This window comes from Oncorhynchus nerka, linkage group LG28 (genome assembly GCF_034236695.1).
Source record: "Oncorhynchus nerka isolate Pitt River linkage group LG28, Oner_Uvic_2.0, whole genome shotgun sequence".
Classification (NCBI taxonomy): domain Eukaryota; kingdom Metazoa; phylum Chordata; class Actinopteri; order Salmoniformes; family Salmonidae; genus Oncorhynchus; species Oncorhynchus nerka.
The window spans coordinates 30,386,784-30,408,450 of NC_088423.1; the positions used below are offsets into that span (position 1 = coordinate 30,386,784).

Below are 21,667 nucleotides of genomic sequence, written 5' to 3' on the forward strand. Positions count from 1 at the left end.
AGCCTTCGTCACTCATAATGCGGTGTTCCCCTACACCCAGAGAGTAGGAACCTGACAGCCTTTCCTCACTCATAATGGGGTGTTCCCCGACACCCAGAGAGTAGGAACCTGACAGCCTTTCCTCACTCATAATGGGGTGTTCCCCGACACCCAGAGAGTAGGAACCTGACAGCCTTCGTCACTCATAATGCGGTGTTCCCCGACACCCAGAGAGTAGGAACCTGACAGCCTTCGTCACTCATAATGGGGTGTTCCCCGACACCCAGAGAGTAGGAACCTGACAGCCTTCGTCACTCATAATGCGGTGTTCCCCGACACCCAGAGAGTAGGAACCTGACAGCCTTCGTCACTCATAATGGGTTGTTCCCTGACACCCAGAGAGTAGGAACCTGACAGCCTTCGTCACTCATAATGCGGTGTTCCCCTACACCCAGAGAGTAGGAACCTGAAAGCCTTCGTCACTCATAATGGGGTGTTCCCCGACACCCAGAGAGTAGGAACCTGACAGCCTTCGTCACTCATAATGGGTTGTTCCCCGACACCCAGAGAGTAGGAACCTGACAGCCTTCGTCACTCATAATGGGGTGTTCCCCGACACCCAGAGAGTAGGAACCTGACAGCCTTCGTCACTCATAATGGGGTGTTCCCCGACACCCAGAGAGTAGGAACCTGACAGCCTTCGTCACTCATAATGGGGTGTTCCCCGACACCCAGAGAGTAGGAACCTGACAGCCTTCGTCACTCATAATGGGTTGTTCCCCTACACCCAGAGAGTAGGAACCTGACAGCCTTCGTCACTCATAATGGGGTGTTCCCCGACACCCAGAGAGTAGGAACCTGACAGCCTTCGTCACTCATAATGGGGTGTTCCCCGACACCCAGAGAGTAGGAACCTGACAGCCTTCGTCACTCATAATGCGGTGTTCCCCGACACCCAGAGAGTAGGAACCTGACAGCCTTCGTCACTCATAATGGGGTGTTCCCCTACACCCAGAGAGTAGGAACCTGACAGCCTTCGTCACTCATAATGCGGTGTTCCCCGACACCCAGAGAGTAGGAACCTGACAGCCTTCGTCACTCATAATGGGGTGTTCCCCACACCCAGAGAGTAGGAACCTGACAGCCTTCGTCACTCATAATGGGGTGTTCCCGACACCCAGAGAGTAGGAACCTGACAGCCTTCGTCACTCATAATGGGGTGTTCCCCTCACACCCAGAGAGTAGGAACCTGACAGCCTGACAGCCTTCACTCATAATGGGGTGTTCCCCGACACCCAGAGAGTAGGAACCTGACAGCCTTCGTCACTCATAATGGGGTGTTCCCCTACACCCAGAGAGTAGGAACCTGACAGCCTTCGTCACTCATAATGGGGTGTTCCCCGACACCCAGAGAGTAGGAACCTGACAGCCTTCGTCACTCATAATGCGGTGTTCCCCGACACCCAGAGAGTAGGAACCTGACAGCCTTCGTCACTCATAATGGGGTGTTCCCGACACCCAGAGAGTAGGAACCTGACAGCCTTCGTCACTCATAATGGGTGTTCCCGACACCCAGAGAGTAGGAACCTGACAGCCTTCGTCACTCATAATGGGGTGTTCCCCGACACCCAGAGAGTAGGAACCTGACAGCCTTCGTCACTCATAATGGGGTGTTCCCCTACACCCAGAGAGTAGGAACCTGACAGCCTTCGTCACTCATAATGGGGTGTTCCCGACACCCAGAGAGTAGGAACCTGACAGCCTTCGTCACTCATAATGGGGTGTTCCCCTACACCCAGAGAGTAGGAACCTGACAGCCTTCGTCACTCATAATGGGGTGTTCCCCCTGACACCCAGAGAGTAGGAACCTGACAGCCTTCGTCACTCATAATGCGGTGTTCCCCGACACCCAGAGAGTAGGAACCTGACAGCCTTCGTCACTCATAATGGGGTGTTCCCCGACACCCAGAGAGTAGGAACCTGACAGCCTTCGTCACTCATAATGGGGTGTTCCCGACACCCAGAGAGTAGGAACCTGACAGCCTTCGTCACTCATAATGGGTTGTTCCCCGACACCCAGAGAGTAGGAACCTGACAGCCTTCGTCACTCATAATGGGGTGTTCCCACTCATAATGGGTTGTTCACCCAGAGAGTAGGAACCTGACAGCCTTCGTCACTCATAATGGGGTGTTCCCCGACACCCAGAGAGTAGGAACCTGACAGCCTTCGTCACTCATAATGGGGTGTTCCCCGACACCCAGAGAGTAGGAACCTGACAGCCTTCGTCACTCATAATGGGGTGTTCCCCGACACCCAGAGAGTAGGAACCTGACAGCCTTCGTCACTCATAATGGGGTGTTCCCCTACACCCAGAGAGTAGGAACCTGACAGCCTTCACTCATAATGGGGTGTTCCCCGACACCCAGAGAGTAGGAACCTGACAGCCTTCGTCACTCATAATGGGTGTTCCCCGACACCCAGAGAGTAGGAACCTGACAGCCTTCGTCACTCATAATGGGTGTTCCCCTTCGTCACACCCAGAGAGTAGGAACCTGACAGCCTTCGTCACTCATAATGGGGTGTTCCCCGACACCCAGAGAGTAGGAACCTGACAGCCTTCGTCACTCATAATGGGTGTTCCCTGACACCCAGAGAGTAGGAACCTGACAGCCTTCGTCACTCATAATGGGGTGTTCGGTGTTCCCTCATAATGACACCCGAGAGTAGGAACCTGACAGCCTTCGTCACTCATAATGGGGTGTTCCCCGACACCCAGAGAGTAGGAACCTGACAGCCTTCGTCACTCATAATGGGGTGTTCCCCTACACCCAGAGAGTAGGAACCTGACAGCCTTCGTCACTCATAATGGGGTGTTCCCCTACACCCAGAGAGTAGGAACCTGACAGCCTTCGTCACTCATAATGGGTTGTTCCCCACACCCAGAGAGTAGGAACCTGACAGCCTTCGTCACTCATAATGGGTTGTTCCCTGACACCCAGAGAGTAGGAACCTGACAGCCTTCGTCACTCATAATGGGTGTTCCCCTACACCCAGAGAGTAGGAACCTGACAGCCTTTCCTCACTCATAATGGGGTGTTCCCCGACACCCAGAGAGTAGGAACCTGACAGCCTTTCCTCACTCATAATGGGGTGTTCCCCGACACCCAGAGAGTAGGAACCTGACAGCCTTCGTCACTCATAATGCGGTGTTCCCCACCCAGAGAGTAGGAACCTGACAGCCTTCGTCACTCATAATGGGGTGTTCCCCGACACCCAGAGAGTAGGAACCTGACAGCCTTCGTCACTCATAATGCGGTGTTCCCCGACACCCAGAGAGTAGGAACCTGACAGCCTTCGTCACTCATAATGGGTTGTTCCCCGACACCCAGAGAGTAGGAACCTGACAGCCTTCGTCACTCATAATGGGTGTTCCCCTACACCCAGAGAGTAGGAACCTGAAAGCCTTCGTCACTCATAATGGGGTGTTCCCGACACCCAGAGAGTAGGAACCTGACAGCCTTCATCACTCATAATGGGGTGTTCCCGACACCCAGAGAGTAGGAACCTGACAGCCTTCGTCACTCATAATGGGGTGTTCCCCGACACCCAGAGAGTAGGAACCTGACAGCCTTCGTCACTCATAATGGGGTGTTCCCCTACACCCAGAGAGTAGGAACCTGACAGCCTTCGTCACTCATAATGGGGTGTTCCCGGAGGTGGAACCCTCACTCATAACAATGGGGTGTTCCCCGACACCAGAGTAGGAACCTGACACCCAGAGAGTACCCAGAGGGGTGTTCCCGAGGAACCTGACAGCCTTCGTCACTCATAATGGGGTGTTCCCCTACACCCAGAGAGTAGGAACCTGACAGCCTTTCCTCACTCATAATGGGGTGTTCCCCGACACCCAGAGAGTAGGAACCTGACAGCCTTCGTCACTCATAATGCGGTGTTCCCCTACACCCAGAGAGTAGGAACCTGACAGCCTTCGTCACTCATAATGGGGTGTTCCCCGACACCCAGAGAGTAGGAACCTGACAGCCTTCGTCACTCATAATGGGTTGTTCCCCTACACCCAGAGAGTAGGAACCTGACAGCCTTCGTCACTCATAATGGGGTGTTCCCCGACACCCAGAGAGTAGGAACCTGACAGCCTTCGTCACTCATAATGGGGTGTTCCCCTACACCCAGAGAGTAGGAACCTGACAGCCTTCGTCACTCATAATGCGGTGTTCCCCGACACCCAGAGAGTAGGAACCTGACAGCCTTCGTCACTCATAATGCGGTGTTCCCCGACACCCAGAGAGTAGGAACCTGACAGCCTTCGTCACTCATAATGGGGTGTTCCCCGACACCCAGAGAGTAGGAACCTGACAGCCTTCGTCACTCATAATGGGGTGTTCCCCGACACCCAGAGAGTAGGAACCTGACAGCCTTCGTCACTCATAATGGGGTGTTCCCCTACACCCAGAGAGTAGGAACCTGACAGCCTTCGTCACTCATAATGGGGTGTTCCCCTACACCCAGAGAGTAGGAACCTGACAGCCTTCGTCACTCATAATGGGGTGTTCCCCGACACCCAGAGAGTAGGAACCTGACAGCCTTCGTCACTCATAATGGGGTGTTCCCGACACCCAGAGAGTAGGAACCTGACAGCCTTCGTCACTCATAATGGGGTGTTTCCCCGACACCCAGAGAGTAGGAACCTGACAGCCTTCGTCACTCATAATGGGGTGTTCCCCGACACCCAGAGAGTAGGAACCTGACAGCCTTCGTCACTCATAATGGGGTGTTCCCCGACACCCAGAGAGTAGGAACCTGACAGCCTTCGTCACTCATAATGGGGTGTTCCCCGACACCCAGAGAGTAGGAACCTGACAGCCTTCGTCACTCATAATGGGGTGTTCCCCTACACCCAGAGAGTAGGAACCTGACAGCCTTCGTCACTCATAATGGGGTGTTCCCCTACACCCAGAGAGTAGGAACCTGACAGCCTTTCCTCACTCATAATGGGGTGTTCCCCGACACCCAGAGAGTAGGAACCTGACAGCCTTCGTCACTCATAATGGGGTGTTCCCCGACACCCAGAGAGTAGGAACCTGACAGCCTTCGTCACTCATAATGCGGTGTTCCCCGACACCCAGAGAGTAGGAACCTGACAGCCTTCGTCACTCATAATGGGTTGTTCCCTGACACCCAGAGAGTAGGAACCTGACAGCCTTCGTCACTCATAATGCGGTGTTCCCCGACACCCAGAGAGTAGGAACCTGACAGCCTTCGTCACTCATAATGGGGTGTTCCCCGACACCCAGAGAGTAGGAACCTGACAGCCTTCGTCACTCATAATGGGGTGTTCCCCTACACCCAGAGAGTAGGAACCTGACAGCCTTCGTCACTCATAATGGGGTGTTCCCCTACACCCAGAGAGTAGGAACCTGACAGCCTTCGTCACTCATAATGGGTTGTTCCCCAACACCCAGAGAGTAGGAACCTGACAGCCTTCGTCACTCATAATGGGTTGTTCCCTGACACCCAGAGAGTAGGAACCTGACAGCCTTCGTCACTCATAATGCGGTGTTCCCCTACACCCAGAGAGTAGGAACCTGACAGCCTTTCCTCACTCATAATGGGGTGTTCCCCGACACCCAGAGAGTAGGAACCTGACAGCCTTTCCTCACTCATAATGGGGTGTTCCCCGACACCCAGAGAGTAGGAACCTGACAGCCTTCGTCACTCATAATGCGGTGTTCCCCGACACCCAGAGAGTAGGAACCTGACAGCCTTCGTCACTCATAATGGGGTGTTCCCCGACACCCAGAGAGTAGGAACCTGACAGCCTTCGTCACTCATAATGCGGTGTTCCCCGACACCCAGAGAGTAGGAACCTGACAGCCTTCGTCACTCATAATGGGTTGTTCCCCGACACCCAGAGAGTAGGAACCTGACAGCCTTCGTCACTCATAATGCGGTGTTCCCCTACACCCAGAGAGTAGGAACCTGAAAGCCTTCGTCACTCATAATGGGGTGTTCCCCGACACCCAGAGAGTAGGAACCTGACAGCCTTCATCACTCATAATGGGTTGTTCCCCGACACCCAGAGAGTAGGAACCTGACAGCCTTCGTCACTCATAATGGGGTGTTCCCCGACACCCAGAGAGTAGGAACCTGACAGCCTTCGTCACTCATAATGGGGTGTTCCCCGACACCCAGAGAGTAGGAACCTGACAGCCTTCGTCACTCATAATGGGGTGTTCCCCGACACCCAGAGAGTAGGAACCTGACAGCCTTCGTCACTCATAATGGGGTGTTCCCCGACACCCAGAGAGTAGGAACCTGACAGCCTTCGTCACTCATAATGGGGTGTTCCCCTACACCCAGAGAGTAGGAACCTGACAGCCTTTCCTCACTCATAATGGGGTGTTCCCCGACACCCAGAGAGTAGGAACCTGACAGCCTTCGTCACTCATAATGGGGTGTTCCCCGACACCCAGAGAGTAGGAACCTGACAGCCTTCGTCACTCATAATGCGGTGTTCCCCTACACCCAGAGAGTAGGAACCTGACAGCCTTCGTCACTCATAATGGGGTGTTCCCCGACAACCAGAGAGTAGGAACCTGACAGCCTTCGTCACTCATAATGGGTTGTTCCCCTACACCCAGAGAGTAGGAACCTGACAGCCTTCGTCACTCATAATGGGGTGTTCCCCGACACCCAGAGAGTAGGAACCTGACAGCCTTCGTCACTCATAATGGGGTGTTCCCCTACACCCAGAGAGTAGGAACCTGACAGCCTTCGTCACTCATAATGCGGTGTTCCCCGACACCCAGAGAGTAGGAACCTGACAGCCTTCGTCACTCATAATGCGGTGTTCCCCGACACCCAGAGAGTAGGAACCTGACAGCCTTCGTCACTCATAATGGGGTGTTCCCCGACACCCAGAGAGTAGGAACCTGACAGCCTTCGTCACTCATAATGCGGTGTTCCCCGACACCCAGAGAGTAGGAACCTGACAGCCTTCGTCACTCATAATGGGTTGTTCCCCTACACCCAGAGAGTAGGAACCTGACAGCCTTCGTCACTCATAATGCGGTGTTCCCCTACACCCAGAGAGTAGGAACCTGACAGCCTTCGTCACTCATAATGGGGTGTTCCCCTACACCCAGAGAGTAGGAACCTGACAGCCTTCGTCACTCATAATGCGGTGTTCCCCGACACCCAGAGAGTAGGAACCTGACAGCCTTTCCTCACTCATAATGGGTTGTTCCCTGACACCCAGAGAGTAGGAACCTGACAGCCTTCGTCACTCATAATGGGGTGTTCCCCGACACCCAGAGAGTAGGAACCTGACAGCCTTTCCTCACTCATAATGGGTTGTTCCCTGACACCCAGAGAGTAGGAACCTGACAGCCTTCGTCACTCATAATGCGGTGTTCCCCGACACCCAGAGAGTAGGAACCTGACAGCCTTTCCTCACTCATAATGGGTTGTTCCCTGACACCCAGAGAGTAGGAACATGACAGCCTTCGTCACTCATATCGGAGTGTTCCGCTACACAAGGATGCCTTTTGGTCTCAGTTTGGCCCCCAGCTGTTTCCAGAAGATAATGACCACCATCCTTGCCGGGGTCTCTGGAGTGGCTGTCTACTTGGACAACATCGTCGTCAATGGTAAACATCTGCAAGCAGCCTTCGCAGCACTCAGTCATCACAACCTCACACTCAACACTGAGAAATGCCTGTTCTGAGTGCCAGAGACTGACTTTGTCGGGTTCCGTGTGTCAGCCTGAGGTCTCTCGTCGCTGCAGTCAAACGTGGAAGCCATCCATCGTGTCCCAGAACATACATCTGCTACACAACTTGCCTAATTTCTGTGAATGACGGGTTCCTACATGCACTTCCTGCCCCAGTACTTGGCAATCACTTCCCCTCTGCGTCAGCTGTTGAAGAAGGAGGTGTACTGGGCCTGGACACCCAACTGTGCACAGGCTGTCCACTCTCTCAAAGAACTGCTGACCACCTTCTGTCCTGGCCCACTTGAACCTCACCAGCCCAACTCTGGTCACCTGTGACGCGTCAGCTGCCGCAGTGAGATTGGTTCTTTCTCAGCTTCAGAAACCAGTGGCTTGTGCATCTCGCCCCACTGAACAGAAGTACTTTGTTCAAATCAAATCAAAGTTTATTTGTCACTTGCGCCGAATACAACAGATGTAGACTTTACAGTGAAATGCTACTTACAGGCTCTAACCAACAGTGCAATTTCTAAGTAAAAAAAGGTATTAGGTGAACAACAGAAAAGTAAATTAATAAAAACAACAGTAAAAAGAAAGTGAAAAATAACAGTAGTGAGGCTATATATAGTAGCGAGGCTATAACAGTAGCGAGGCTATGTACAGGCACCGGTTAGTCGGGCTGACTGAGGTAGTATGTACATATATGATAAACAGAGAGTAGAGGGGGTGGTGGGTTGCGGGACACAATGCAGATAGTCCAGGTAGCCAATGTGAGGGGGAACCAGTTGGTCGGGCTAATTGAGGTAGTATGCACATTAATGTATAATTAAAGTGACTATGCATATGTGATAAACAGAGAGTAGCAAATAAGTCCGGGTAGCCATTTGATTACCTGTTCAGGAGTCTTATGGTTTGGGGATAAAAACTGTTGAGAAGCCTTTTTGTCCTATACTTGGCACTCCGGCACCACTTGCCATGCGGTAATAGAGAGAACAGTCTATGACTGGGGTGGCTGGGGTCTTTGACAATTTTTAGGGCCTTCCTCTGACACCGCCTGGTCTAGAGGTCCTAGATGGCAGGCAGCTTAGCCCCAGTTATGTACTGGGCCGTACGCACTACCCTCTGAAGTACCTTGCGGTCGGAGGCCGAGCAGTTGCCGTACCAGGTAGTGATGCAACCAGTCAGGATGCTCTCAATGTTGTAGCTGTAGAACCTTTTGAGCATCTGAGGACCCATGCCAAATCTTTTTAGTTTCCTGAGGGGGAATAGGCTTTGTCGTGCCCTCTTCACGACTGTCTTGGTGTGTTTAGACCATTCTAGTTTGTTGTTGATGTGGACACCAAGGAACTTGAAGCTCTCAACCTGCTCCACTACAGCCCTGTGAGAGAATGGGGCCATGCTCGGTCCTCCTTTTCCTGTAGTCCACAATCATCTCCTTAGTCTTGGTTACGTTGAGGGATAGGTTGTAATTCTGGCACCACATGGCCAGGTCTCTGACTAACTCCCTATAGGCTGTCTCGTCGTTGTCGGTGATCAGGCCTACCACTGTTGTGTCATCTGCAAACTTAATGATGGTGTTGGAGTCGTGCCTGGCCATGCCGTCGTGGGTGAACAGGGAGTACAGGAGGGGACTGAGTACGTACCACTGAGGGGCTCCAGTGGTGAGGATCAACGTGGCTGATGTGTTGCTACTTACCCTCACCACATGGGGGCGGCCCGTCAGGTTGTCCAGGATCCAGTTACAGAGGGAGGTGTTTTGTCTCAGGATACTTAGCTTAGTGATGAGGTTTGAGGGTACTATGGTGTTGAACGCTGAGCTGTAGTCAATGAATAGCATTCTCACGTAGGTGTTCCTTTTGTCCAGGTGGGAAAGGGCAGTGTGGAGTGCAATAGAGATGGCATCATCTGTGGATCTGTTTGGGCAGTATGCAAATTGGAGTGTGTCTAGGGTTTCTGGGATAATGGTGTTGATGTGAGCCATTACCAGCCTTTCAAAGCACTTCATGGCTACGGACGTGAGTACTATGGGCCTGTAGTCATTTAGGCAGGTTGCCTTTGTGTTCTTGTGCACAGGGACTATGGTGGTCTGCTTGAAACATGTTGGTATTACAGACTCAATCAGGGACATGTTGAAAATGTCAGTGAAGACACCTGCCAGTTGGTCAGCACATGCCCGGAGCACACATCCTGGTAATCCATCTGGCCCCGCAGCCTTGTGTATGTTGACCTGTTTAAAGGTCTTACACACGTCGGATACGGAGAGCGTGATCACACAGTCGTCCGGAACAGCTGATGCTCTCATGCATGCCTCAGTGTTGCTTGCCTCGAAGCGAGCATAGAAGTGATTTAGCTCGTCTGGTAGGCTCGTGTCACTGGGCAGCTCGCGGCTGTGCTTCCCTTTGTAGTCTGTAATAGTTTGCAAGCCCTGCCACATCTGACGAGCGTCGGAGCCGGTGTAGTATGATTCAATCTTAGCCCTGTATTGACGCTTTGCCTCTTTGATGGTTCGTCGCAGGGCATAGCGGGATTTCTTGTAAGCTTCCGGGTTAGAGTCCTGCACCTTGAAAGCGGCAGCTCTACCCTTTAGCTCAGTGCGAATGTTGTCTGTAATCCATGGCTTCTGGTTGGGGTATGTACGTACAGTCACTGAGGGGATGACGTCCTCAATGCACTTATTGATAAAGCCAGTGACTGTTGTGATGTACTCCTCAATGCCATCGGAAGAATCCCGGAACTTGTTCCAGTCTGTGCTAGCAAAACAGTCCTGTAGTTTAGCATCTGCTTCATCTGACCACTTTTTTATAGACCGAGTCACTGGTGCTTCCTGCTTTAATTTTTGCTTGTATGCAGGAATCAGGATGATTGAATTGTGGTTGGGTTTACCAAATGGAGGGCGAGGGAGAGCTTTGTACGTGTCTCTGTGTGTGGAGTATAGGTGATCTAGAATTTTTTTCCCTCTGGTTGCACATTTAACATGTTGATAGAAATTAGAAATAGAAATCCACTCTGTTGGAGAGAGGAAGGCACTAGCACGTGTCTGGGCCTGCTAGCGGTGGCACATTTACCTGTACGGACGTTCTTTCATCCTTACACACCGGCCACCAGGCACATTTACCTGTACGGACGTTCTTTCACCCTTACACACCGGCCACCAGGCCCTCACAGCTTTGATGTCTACCTCAGGGTCGGGTCACAAGCCCCTCTGCATGTACCACTGGTCAGACCGCCTCCAGCAGTATAACTTTAATCTGCAGTTTATGCCGGGCAGGGACAATGTGGAATCAGACTCTGCCCAGGTTAACTCCGAGGAGGACCTAATCCAGCTCCTACACTCACCTCTCCAAGATACAGTGTCGCTCAAGGAGCTGACCCAAGAATCAACCAACGACCCCACCTTCACGATCTTACAGGAATACGTATCCAATGGCTGGCCTGCACAGCTCCCGTCAGAACTCCAACCATATGCCAAGTTCGAACATGAGCTGTCATGCTGGAATGACATATGTCTGGGTCACGGAAACTGCACTGTCATACCAAGCAGCCTCAGAGGATGAGTGTTGGCCACGGCTCATGAGGGCCACCTTGGCATTGAGAAGCTAAAGCAGCGCTGCCGGGACCTGGTATGGTGGCCTGGCATCGATCATGATATCAAAGGGCTAGTACGTGACTGTGCTCCATGCCTTGTCAGTGGAAAGACAGGCCCACCTCTGCCACCACTACTGCAGACACTGGCCTGGCCCTCCCGTCCATGGGAACATATCCAACTGGACATCTGCGGTGATCTCTACAATGTGCCACATCACCAATGCTTCCTGGTGGTTGCATATGACCTACATTCAAAATGGACAGAGGTCACACCCATGGGTTCTGTCACATCAGGGGCTGTCATAAACTTCCTGGATATGCTCTTTTCTATCTGGAGACTGCTTGCGACTCTGAACACGGACACTGACCCCTCAGCTGGTCACGGCCGAGGTCAGCAACAACATCCAAAGCAAGGGGATCAAGCACATCAGAACAGCCTACTACCTTCCCCAGGAAGAGGTTCAATCAAACCCTGAAAAATGGACTGAGGGCTCACCTAGCTCAGGGTTGCTCAGAGTCCTTGTCGCAAACTCTGCTGCACTATAGAGCTGCTCTGCACCTTCTTGTCAACACCGTGTCATGTTTGACGTCAGCTGGGCCCAGCAACATTTCAACTGACTGATGGCTCTCGCTGGCATGCCAGCCGACTGAGGAAGGTGCCACCTCCTGCATGTCCCCACTCTGCCATTGATGCCACCTTGAGTGGTTCACTACCGGTGGCAGACGTTCCCTTGGCCCTAGCTGAAGTACAAGTGCCAGCCCCACAGGCACCTGTTGCTGTTGCTACAGCACCCGCTCTGAACCCTCTAAGTGTGCGCTCTAGACCTGTTCACCTTCACTTTATCACCTCCTTTCATGCCTAGATTAAAAAGGATGGGGATCACTGATTGTCTATTATAGCATCCATGATTCGTATCATCAATTGGACAGTCTATTTTGTTTATATGTTTTTTATCGGAAATGACTAAGTGATTTGGTGGTACTATTTCTGTTGTTTTATGAGATGCTACTCGTTGAGATAAACGTCAGCTTCAACTGAGAACAAGTGTTTGTTTGTTAAAAAAAAAAACATAACAGGACTCGCTAAGGAGCGTTTTCTAAGGAGAGAGGCCAGCGTGTGTATTGTGCAAGAGACATAGGCTGTACATTAGAAGCTTATTATGCATTATATTACTGTAGAATAGGCTATGCTGCAGCAAATGTAGGCCTACCTGTCACAAGGAAAAAGGTTACCATGATGAGATAGCTCTACATGCATTGTGAACTGCGCTCCATACTGAGATGGGCTGTCTGTCCGCACCCTGAGCGTTGATGATTCATCATGCAGAGAGAAGGCCGTAGAGGAGTCAGATGTAGACATGGCATATAATGTAACAGTTCCCTTTCATGTCATGCTGTTCATATAAATAATGTATTATAATTTACCGGTTTCTCACAGTTATTTATCCCGGGAAAAGGGAGTGGTTTTGGGCGGTAAATCTCGGCAACCAGGTTCAAGCTATTCAACCCTAGTCTGGTATGGTCAAAAGACTGTGTGCTGCCATTCCAGTCACTCCCAGTAGGCCTTGGAGCATTTAATTTTTTATTTCACCTTTATTTAACCAGGTAGAACAGTTGAGAACCAGTTCTCATTTACAACTGCGACCTGGCCAAGATAAAGCAAAGCATTGCGACACAAACAACAACAGAGTTACACATGGGATAAACAAACGTACAGTCAACACAATAGAAAAGTCTATGTACAGTGTGTGCAAATGAAGTAAGATTAGAGAGGTAAAGGCAATAAATAGGCCATAGTGGCGAAATAATGACAAATGATCAATTAAACACTGGAGTGATAGATGTGCAGGCCTTGGAGCATGTATTCCTTTTAACAGTTTTCTCCATTGGCCTGTAGAGGGGTCACACACGCTTGACAGGGGATTAGTGGCAAACACACATACAACTGAAATTCATCGTGAACTGGAATAATTGGACCAATTTAACTTATTTGGCTCCTACACCGTTCACAGCACAAACAAATGGTGCACTCATACGTTTAATGCAACAGCAGTAATGGAGTTTATAGAAATGTAAATGTTTATACTTGGCAGGCATGAATGGAGAAGGGTGGTTCAACGTGATTAGAGAGCTTGTATCATCACACAAGCCGTTGTTTCTAGAGATTATATCTGTCTCATAATTGGCCTGGACTATTGTTTGCATTCAAGACCAGGTCGTTTTTATTGCTCTGTTTGTCACTGTCAGAGTAGCCACTCATTTCTGTTAGTTGTGTGGTATTAAAAAGGATTATGCTAATTTCATCTATCCATCATGTAAAAAAAAAAGTACAAAATCCAGACCCTGCACATTTTTTAAAAATGTGGAAATCCTAGAAACTTGTCTGCTCAACTGTATTCCACTACGCAAATTCAATTATAGATGCATGCAATGCTTTATTATGGGCCTTTATTACACCCCTCTGGCAGCACCACCCAACTCAAAATGTCTTCCCTCAGCCATGCCAGGGGACTTTCCTCTTTTGTTCTCTTTTGCTCCTCTGTTGTTCCTCAAGCAGAGGGGGGGGATCACGGATTCCCATCAGACCAACTCCTTGAAGTTTGCAGTTGTGTTTAGAAACACTATTTTGCCTTAAACATTATTTTTTTTGACCCTTTAGTGTATGTACTTTACTGTATTTATTCTTGGGATATCGCTTTTCAACAGAAAAAGTATAAACATCGCTGGAGGAAGTCTTTTAATCCATGAGATTCAGCTGGGTTCCGTCACAAGCCAGCTGGCACGCTCCTTTCTGATTACTTCTAGCTTCAGGTGCAGGTGAGGGCGTGGATAGGAAGTTGCTACCCCTCACAGCACCACAGGTAGAAGAAATACCATTCTAGACCATCTACAAAATCCATCTAGGCCCCTTGAAGAAAAAACACAATTGCTCCTAGGTCTTCCTCTACATAACATACTGTATAGTCTCTCTACATGCGATGCTCAACTACAGAGGAAGTGTTAAATGCATGGTTTTAGCATTGAACCACATGCTAACTGACACGTCAGAACACAAGAGCAACACCACCTGGAACAGACCCATTGAAAGAGCACAGTCCCTTGAAGGTCCTCCCCCTAGACCTAAGAACAGAGGGGGTCTATAATTGACAGCATCTGGACCTGGAAGGCCTGTTGATTGGCTTTATCTAGTGGGTAGTGAAGTTGATGTCCATGTCACTGTAATGGCTATGTGAGGAAGGGTGGACTTCCACCTTCAGACATGTAAATATTGCCATTATTTGCCAAATGAATGAGTAGTCATGTTGAACAGCACTTTTAGACTACCACCATCTGACATGCAAATGCTTACATTGTTTTGCAACTAGTAAGTTAATGGAAGGAAAGTAACTTAGAAAATAGAGATGGGGAGGGGAGGGGTGGAGTGTCGGCAGTGTAGCGTAGTGGTTAGAGCGTTGGACTAGTAACCGGAAGGTTGCAAATTCAAACCCCCAAGCTGACAAGGTACAAATCTGTCGTTCTGCCCCTGAACAAGGCAGTTAACCCACTGTTCCTAAGCCATTGAAAATAAGAATTTGTTCTTAACTGACTTGCCTTAAATAAAGGTCAAATAAATAAAAAATACAGAAAGAAAGAAAATGGAGAAAGTAGAAGGTTTACATCAAGCATGGAAAGAGGCAAGCAAAGAGTGAAAGAGAACCGGATAGTCACAGGAAGAGAGAGCTGGTGAGAAACATACATACTGTAGGAAGAAAGATTGCTCTTCTCGTTTCCTCAGAAAAGGGCACGGAAAATGAGATGGATAAAGGGGAGGGAGAAGGCGAGAAACACCAAGAGATTTCTATCGTCTGATCTTCTTGTCTGTCCATAGATGTTGACACCACCAAGGACCCCTGTCAGAAGGTGAAGTGTAGCCGACACAAGGTGTGTATCGCCCAGGGATACCAAAGGGCTGTGTGTGTCAACCGCAAAAAGCTTGAGCACAGGTGAGTGTGTCTAGCCCTCAAGGAAGATGGTTGATGAATTTGACTTGCCATGCACTCAAAGAGACAAATGTGTGAGCGTACACACACATACTAACGCAAGCACACACACACACATACTAACGCAAGCACGCACACACACATACTAACGCAAGCACGCACACACACATACTAATGCAAGCACGCGCACACACACATACTAACGCAAACGCACACACACTGTGGCCTTCAAGGACTAGATACAGTATACTGTCACAGAATGAGAGTCTATTTCTATGGTTAGCGCCCTAAAAGTGCTTTTCCCTCATTACAGCCTGAGGTTGAAGGATTCTGCTGCGCTGTAGACAGATGATTAAACACCTCTAGGCGTTCTGTACTGCACAGTTACTGTACGTTCCCAGGTTTAACTCTAGCTCTATAAATACCCTGTGGTTGTTATGATACGAGGAAGGATCCTCAGGACATGTCTGTGGATGTGTTACCGGGTAGAAAACAGCACAAGCTTTCACTAAATGCAATATAAATATATAGTATTATTATGAGGTGGAATTCATTCAAAACAAACTGATGTATACAACTCAGTTAACTGTAATGTTTCACGGGGGAAGTACTTTATTGTAGCTATGGTAAGCATTATAGAACCTCTGTTCCCTCTGTGTACTGGGTGAAGCATCCTGCTCAACTACTGTGTGTGTGTGTGTGTGTGTGTGTGTGTGTGTGTGTGTGTGCTCTGTAGACTGAAGCAGCCTTCCCTGAGGTCTCCTGAGGGAGGATGCCGGCCCTGCCCCATCTCCTCCTCTGTTCCTGTGTGTGGCTCTGACGGACACAACTACGCGTCACAGGTATAGCAACACACATAGTGACGGGGGAATTGATTTCAATCCCAGATACAGATTAAATATTCATGAAGGTAACTGTCGACTGACTGTACACCTTCATTTGAATCTCTCTCCGAAACAAGCCTTTAGATGAGTAGAGCATAGTCTTTTCATTTCCTGTTTCCTCTTCAACATATCATTTCTCAACAAGGTCAGAGACAGTCCCAGAAGACGAAGCATAAATCACTAAAAACACATGCGAGAGATGCCTCACCACAACAACCCTCTGGTCCTCCTGTTCCTCTGAGGCTATTTATCACGGCCCTTTGGCACTGTGTTATATATCTTTGGACACTGTTCACCTCTAACAGTATCTATACCATTATGTACATGTTCTAGATTCAGGAGAGCCAACACAACAGCCGTGTTTTAATTCACTGATAATCACCACAAAACACAGAGAAACATAGCCTGGTAAGAAATGTGTGTGTTGCAGTGTAAACTGGAGCAGCAGGGGTGCCTCACAGGCAAGGAGCTGACTATGAAGTGTTCAGGTCTTTGTCCCTGTCCAACCACAGCGCCCATCACAGAGACAGAGGTCAAGCATGGTAAGTATGCACATGCAAACACACAAATGTGCACACACGCCCAAATGCACACACATGCTCACACACACAAAACTGCAATGTTATACAATCTCTCTCTCTCTCTCTCTCTCTCTCTCTCTCTCTTTCTCTCTCTCTCTCAGAGAGTTGTACAGGGCAGGACCTCTCTGATCTGGGGGAGAGGCTGAGGGACTGGTTCCAGCTGCTGCAGGGCAATGCCAAGCTGAACAACAACAGCAAGACTGGAGGCAGCAACCCAGCAGTGGCTAACACTGGATCAGGTAAGAGATAGATCCGATGCAGAGCCTGGGGTCTAGAGGTAACGTAAACTCCTCTCCCCACCAGAGACGGTGGTTCAAATTCCTCTCCAACCCTTTCATCTCCTTATCCCACCTGTCTGTCTCACCCTATGTCATTGCATAAATGTCTCAATAAAGTAAACAAATACAGTAGATGAGAAGGGAAAAAAAGAGACAGCTAAGTTATTATAGGGCCAGCACTGCATCAGGTCAGATTAAAATAGGACCAGCAACATACTGTATCAGATGCAACAGTGAAGACATTCTCCTTTCTTTTGCAATCTAGTGACATTTTACTCACTGTAATCCTGACTTCTACCACTGTTATAAATATTTGATCTGTATATGAAGATTATAACTCTTTCCCCCTCCCCCTTTTCACTGTGTGTATGTGTCTCTCTCTAATATGTGTCTCATATCTCTGTCTGTAGTCATGGACAGGAACGTGGTGGCCAGCTGTAAGGACTCTATAGGTTGGATGTTCTCAAAGCTGGACACCAACAGTGATCTGTATCTGGACCAGGCCGAGCTGGCAGCCATTAACCTGGACAAGTATGAGGTCTGCATCCGACCCTTCTTCAACTCCTGCGATTCCTACAGAGATGGGAAGGTTTCTACAGCCGAGTGGTGCCTCTGCTTCTGGAGACAGAGTGAGTATACTGTGGGGAGAGGAGTGTGTGTCTGTGAGGGAGTGAGTATACTGTGGGGAGAGGAGTGTGTGTCTGTGAGGGAGTGAGTATACTGTGGGGAGAGGAGTGTGTGTCTGTGAGGGAGTGAGTATACTGTGGGGAGAGGGGTGTGTGTCTGTGAGGGAGTGAGTATACTGTGGGGATAGGAGTGTGTGTCTGTGAGGGAGAGGGGTGTGTGTCTGTGAGGGAGTGAGTATACTGTGGGGAGAGGAGTGTGTGTCTGTGAGGGAGAGGGGTGTGTGTCTGTGAGGGAGTGAGTATACTGTGGGGAGAGGAGTGTGTGTCTGTGAGGGAGTGAGTATACTGTGGGGAGAGGGGTGTGTGTCTGTGAGGGAGTTGGTATACTGTGGGGAGAGGAGTGTGTGTCTGTGAGGGAGAGGGGTGTGTGTCTGTGAGGGAGTGAGTATACTGTGGGGATAGGAGTGTGTGTCTGTGAGGGAGAGGGGTGTGTGTCTGTGAGGGAGTGAGTATACTGTGGGGAGAGGAGTGTGTGTCTGTGAGGGAGAGGGGTGTGTGTCTGTGAGGGAGTGAGTATACTGTGGGGAGAGGAGTGTGTGTCTGTGAGGGAGTGAGTATACTGTGGGGAGAGGAGTGTGTGTCTGTGGGGAGAGGAGTGTGTGTCTGTGGGAGAGGGGTGTGTGTCTGTGAGGGAGTGAGTATACTGTGGGGAGAGGGGTGTGTGTCTGTGAGGGAGTGAGTATACTGTGGGGAGAGGAGTGTGTGTCTGTGAGGGAGTGAGTATACTGTGGGGAGAGGAGTGTGTGTCTGTGAGGGAGTGAGTATACTGTGGGGAGAGGGGTGTGTGTCTGAGGGAGTGAGTATACTGTGGGGAGAGGGGTGTGTGTCTGTGAGGGAGTGAGTATACTGTGGGGAGAGGGGTGTGTGTCTGTGAGGGAGTGACAGAGTGTGTGTCACTGTGGGTGTGTGAGAGAGTGAGTATACTGTGGGGAGAGGGGTGTGTGTCTGTGAGGGAGTGAGTATACTGTGGGGAGAGGGGTGTGTGTCTGTGAGGGAGTGAGTATACTGTGGGGAGAGGAGTGTGTGTCTGTGAGGGAGTGAGTATACTGTGGGGAGAGGAGTGTGTGTCTGTGAGGGAGTGAGTATACTGTGGGGAGAGGAGTGTGTGTCTGTGAGGGAGTGAGTATACTGTGGGGAGAGGGGTGTGTGTCTGTGAGGGAGTTGGTATACTGTGGGGAGAGGGGTGTGTGTCTGTGAGGGAGTTGGTATACTGTGGGGAGAGGGGTGTGTGTCTGTGAGGGAGTGACAGAGTGTGTGTCACTGTGGGTGTGTGAGAGAGTGAGTATACTGTGGGGAGAGGGATGTGTGTCTGTGAGGGAGTGAGTATACTGTGGGGAGAGGAGTGTGTGTGTCTGTGTGGGAGTGAGTATACTGTGGGGAGAGGGGTGTGGGTCTGTGAGGGAGTTGGTATACTGTGGGGAGAGGGGTGTGTGTCTGTGAGGGAGTGACAGAGTGTGTGTCACTGTGGGTGTGTGAGAGAGTGAGTATACTGTGGGGAGAGGGGTGTGTGTCTGTGAGGGAGTGACAGAGTGTGTGTCACTGTGGGTGTGTGAGAGAGTGAGTATACTGTGGGGAGAGGGGTGTGTGTCTGTGAGGGAGTGACAGAGTGTGTGTCACTGTGGGTGGGTGTGTGTGAGAGAGAGTGAGACGCTAAGGTCTGCACCGTTGCCTGGTAACTCTGTTTCCAGAGAGTGAATATGGGGGATATTGTGTGTGTAGATGGGGGGTGGAATGTGTGTGTGTCCGTGTGCAGTTATGTGTGTTTTTCATGTAACGTGGCATTCAGAGTTCCCTACTGTGGCCATGGCTACACAACGTACAGGTATAGAAAACTCTGTGTCCTCTCTCCTCTCTCTCGCCCCTCACCCTTTTTGCCCCTCTCACGGTCCATCACAGTTTGTCTCCCCCATTGTTGTTTTGGGGGAATGGCCACCATTGTGCACTAACAACATGACTGTAGCTTGTTGACAGGCTGGTCCTCCCAGAGCTCTCACAGACTGTATGTGTGTCAGCCAAGCAGCCAAGCAGAAACCAGACGAGACCTGTGTTTACCACTGGACCTGGCTGGAGCCACTGAATGTGTTCCAAATGGCACCTTATTCCCTGTCTAGTGCACTACTTTTTGCCAGAGCCCATTAAAGTAGTGCACTATGTAGGGGATAGGGTGTCATTTTGGGCACGACTTCTGTGGAGTCCAAGTCCACTGCATAGCCTACAGAGGGGGGAACCTGAGAAACACAGTAGTTCAAAGTAGCATTTAAATCATGCATAATAACGGGAGGTTTGTGTGAATGTTTTGACTTCTGAATTATTTTCTACAGATTTCCTACACCTTGATTTCAAAGTTACCGTTGACTTACTAATAAAAGCTCAACCCAATGTGTACACACGCACACGTGTGCTTTAGTGTTTGTGTGTATTGGAGTGATGAACTGAAGCGTTGGAGTGTTTCCCCCTCAGAGCCCCCCTGCCTGGCTGAGCTGGAGAGGATCCAAGTCCAGGAGGGAGGCAAGAACAAACTGGGTATGCATTATGTTCCTGCATCATTCACATTTCCCAGATGAACATGTGTGCTTTGTGCTTGAGTGAACATTTGTGTGAAAGTGTGGGCCACACGTTAGTGTGCGTATGCGCACAATGTGTGTGTGTGTGTGTGTGTGTATCACTGAGGAGTTTCATTAAACAGATGCCAAGCAGAAGGCAGGGATAATCCCCTGATCAGCCCGGTGGATTATAGCTCCATACAGACAAACGGCTAGGGTCTGCAGGAACCAGGGTGTGTGTGTGCAGTGGTGGAAAAAGTACTCAATTGTCATACTTGAGTAAAAGTAAAGCTACCTTAATAGAAAATTACTCAAGTGAAAGTCACCCAGTAAAATACTACTTGAGTAAAAGTCTAAAAGTATTTGGTTTTAAATATGCTTAAGTATCAAAAGTAAATGTAATTGCTAAAATATACATAAGTATCAAAAGTACAAGTGAAAATATAAGTTTCTTATTCCATTATATTAAGCCAACCAGACAGAAAAATTATCCTGTTTTTATTTATTTATGGATAGCTAGGGGTATACTCCAACACTCCAACAAATAAAGCATTTGTGTTTAGTGAGTCTGAAAGATTAGAGGCCAGAGTGATGTCCAGGGATTTTCTCTTGATAAGTGTGTGAATTGGACTATTTTCCTGTGCTGCTAGGCATTGAGTACTTTTGTGTGTCAGGGAAAATGTATGGAGTAAAATGTACATAATTTTCTTTAGGAATGTAATGAAGTCAAAAATATAAATAGTGAAGTAAAGTACAGATACTCAAGAAAGGTACCTAAGTAGTACTTCAAAGTATTTTTTACTTAAGTACTTTACTCCACTGTGTGTGTGATGCTAACCACATGGCAGTGTGTGTCTGTGACACAATGCGGACTGTGCGTGTGTGTTATGCAATACACTGAGTGTACAAAACATTAGGAACATGACATAGACTGACCAGGTGTATCCAGGTGAAAGCTGTTATCCCTTATTGATGTCACCTGTTAAATCCACTTCAATCAGTGTAGATGAAGGGGAGGAGACAGGTTAAAGAAGGATTTTTAAGCCTTGAGACAATTAAGACATAGATTGTGTATGTGTGCCATTCAGAGGGTGAATGAGCAATACAAAAGATTTAAGTGCCTTTGAACGTGGTATGGTAGTAGGTGACAGGCGCACCGGTTTGAGTGTGTCAAGAACTGCAACACTGATGTTTTTCACGCTCAACTGTCTCCGGTGTGTATCAAGAATGGTCCACCACCCAAAGGACATCCAGCCAACTTGACACAACTGTGGGAAGCATTGGAGTCAACTTGGAGTCAACTTGGGCCAGCCTATCTGTGGAATGCTTTCCACACCTTGTCGTCCATGCCCCGATGAATTGAGGCTGTTCTGAGGTCAAACGGGGATGCAGTTCAGTATTAGAATGGTGTTCCTTGTTAG

The 21,667-nt window shown here is 49.5% G+C and overlaps 1 protein-coding gene across 1 annotated transcript in view; it reads left to right on the forward strand.

The window, feature by feature from the left end:
• spock2 (SPARC (osteonectin), cwcv and kazal like domains proteoglycan 2) overlaps positions 1–21,667 on the forward strand; it is an 88,907-nt gene that overhangs the window by 57,702 nt on the left and 9,538 nt on the right. Inside the window, exons 3-8 of the mRNA XM_065012754.1 lie at positions 15,163–15,277; positions 16,011–16,116; positions 16,589–16,700; positions 16,841–16,978; positions 17,428–17,646; positions 20,164–20,226. Coding sequence (XP_064868826.1) covers positions 15,163–15,277; positions 16,011–16,116; positions 16,589–16,700; positions 16,841–16,978; positions 17,428–17,646; positions 20,164–20,226 — 753 coding nt within the window. The remainder of the gene's footprint in view (positions 1–15,162; positions 15,278–16,010; positions 16,117–16,588; positions 16,701–16,840; positions 16,979–17,427; positions 17,647–20,163; positions 20,227–21,667) is intronic.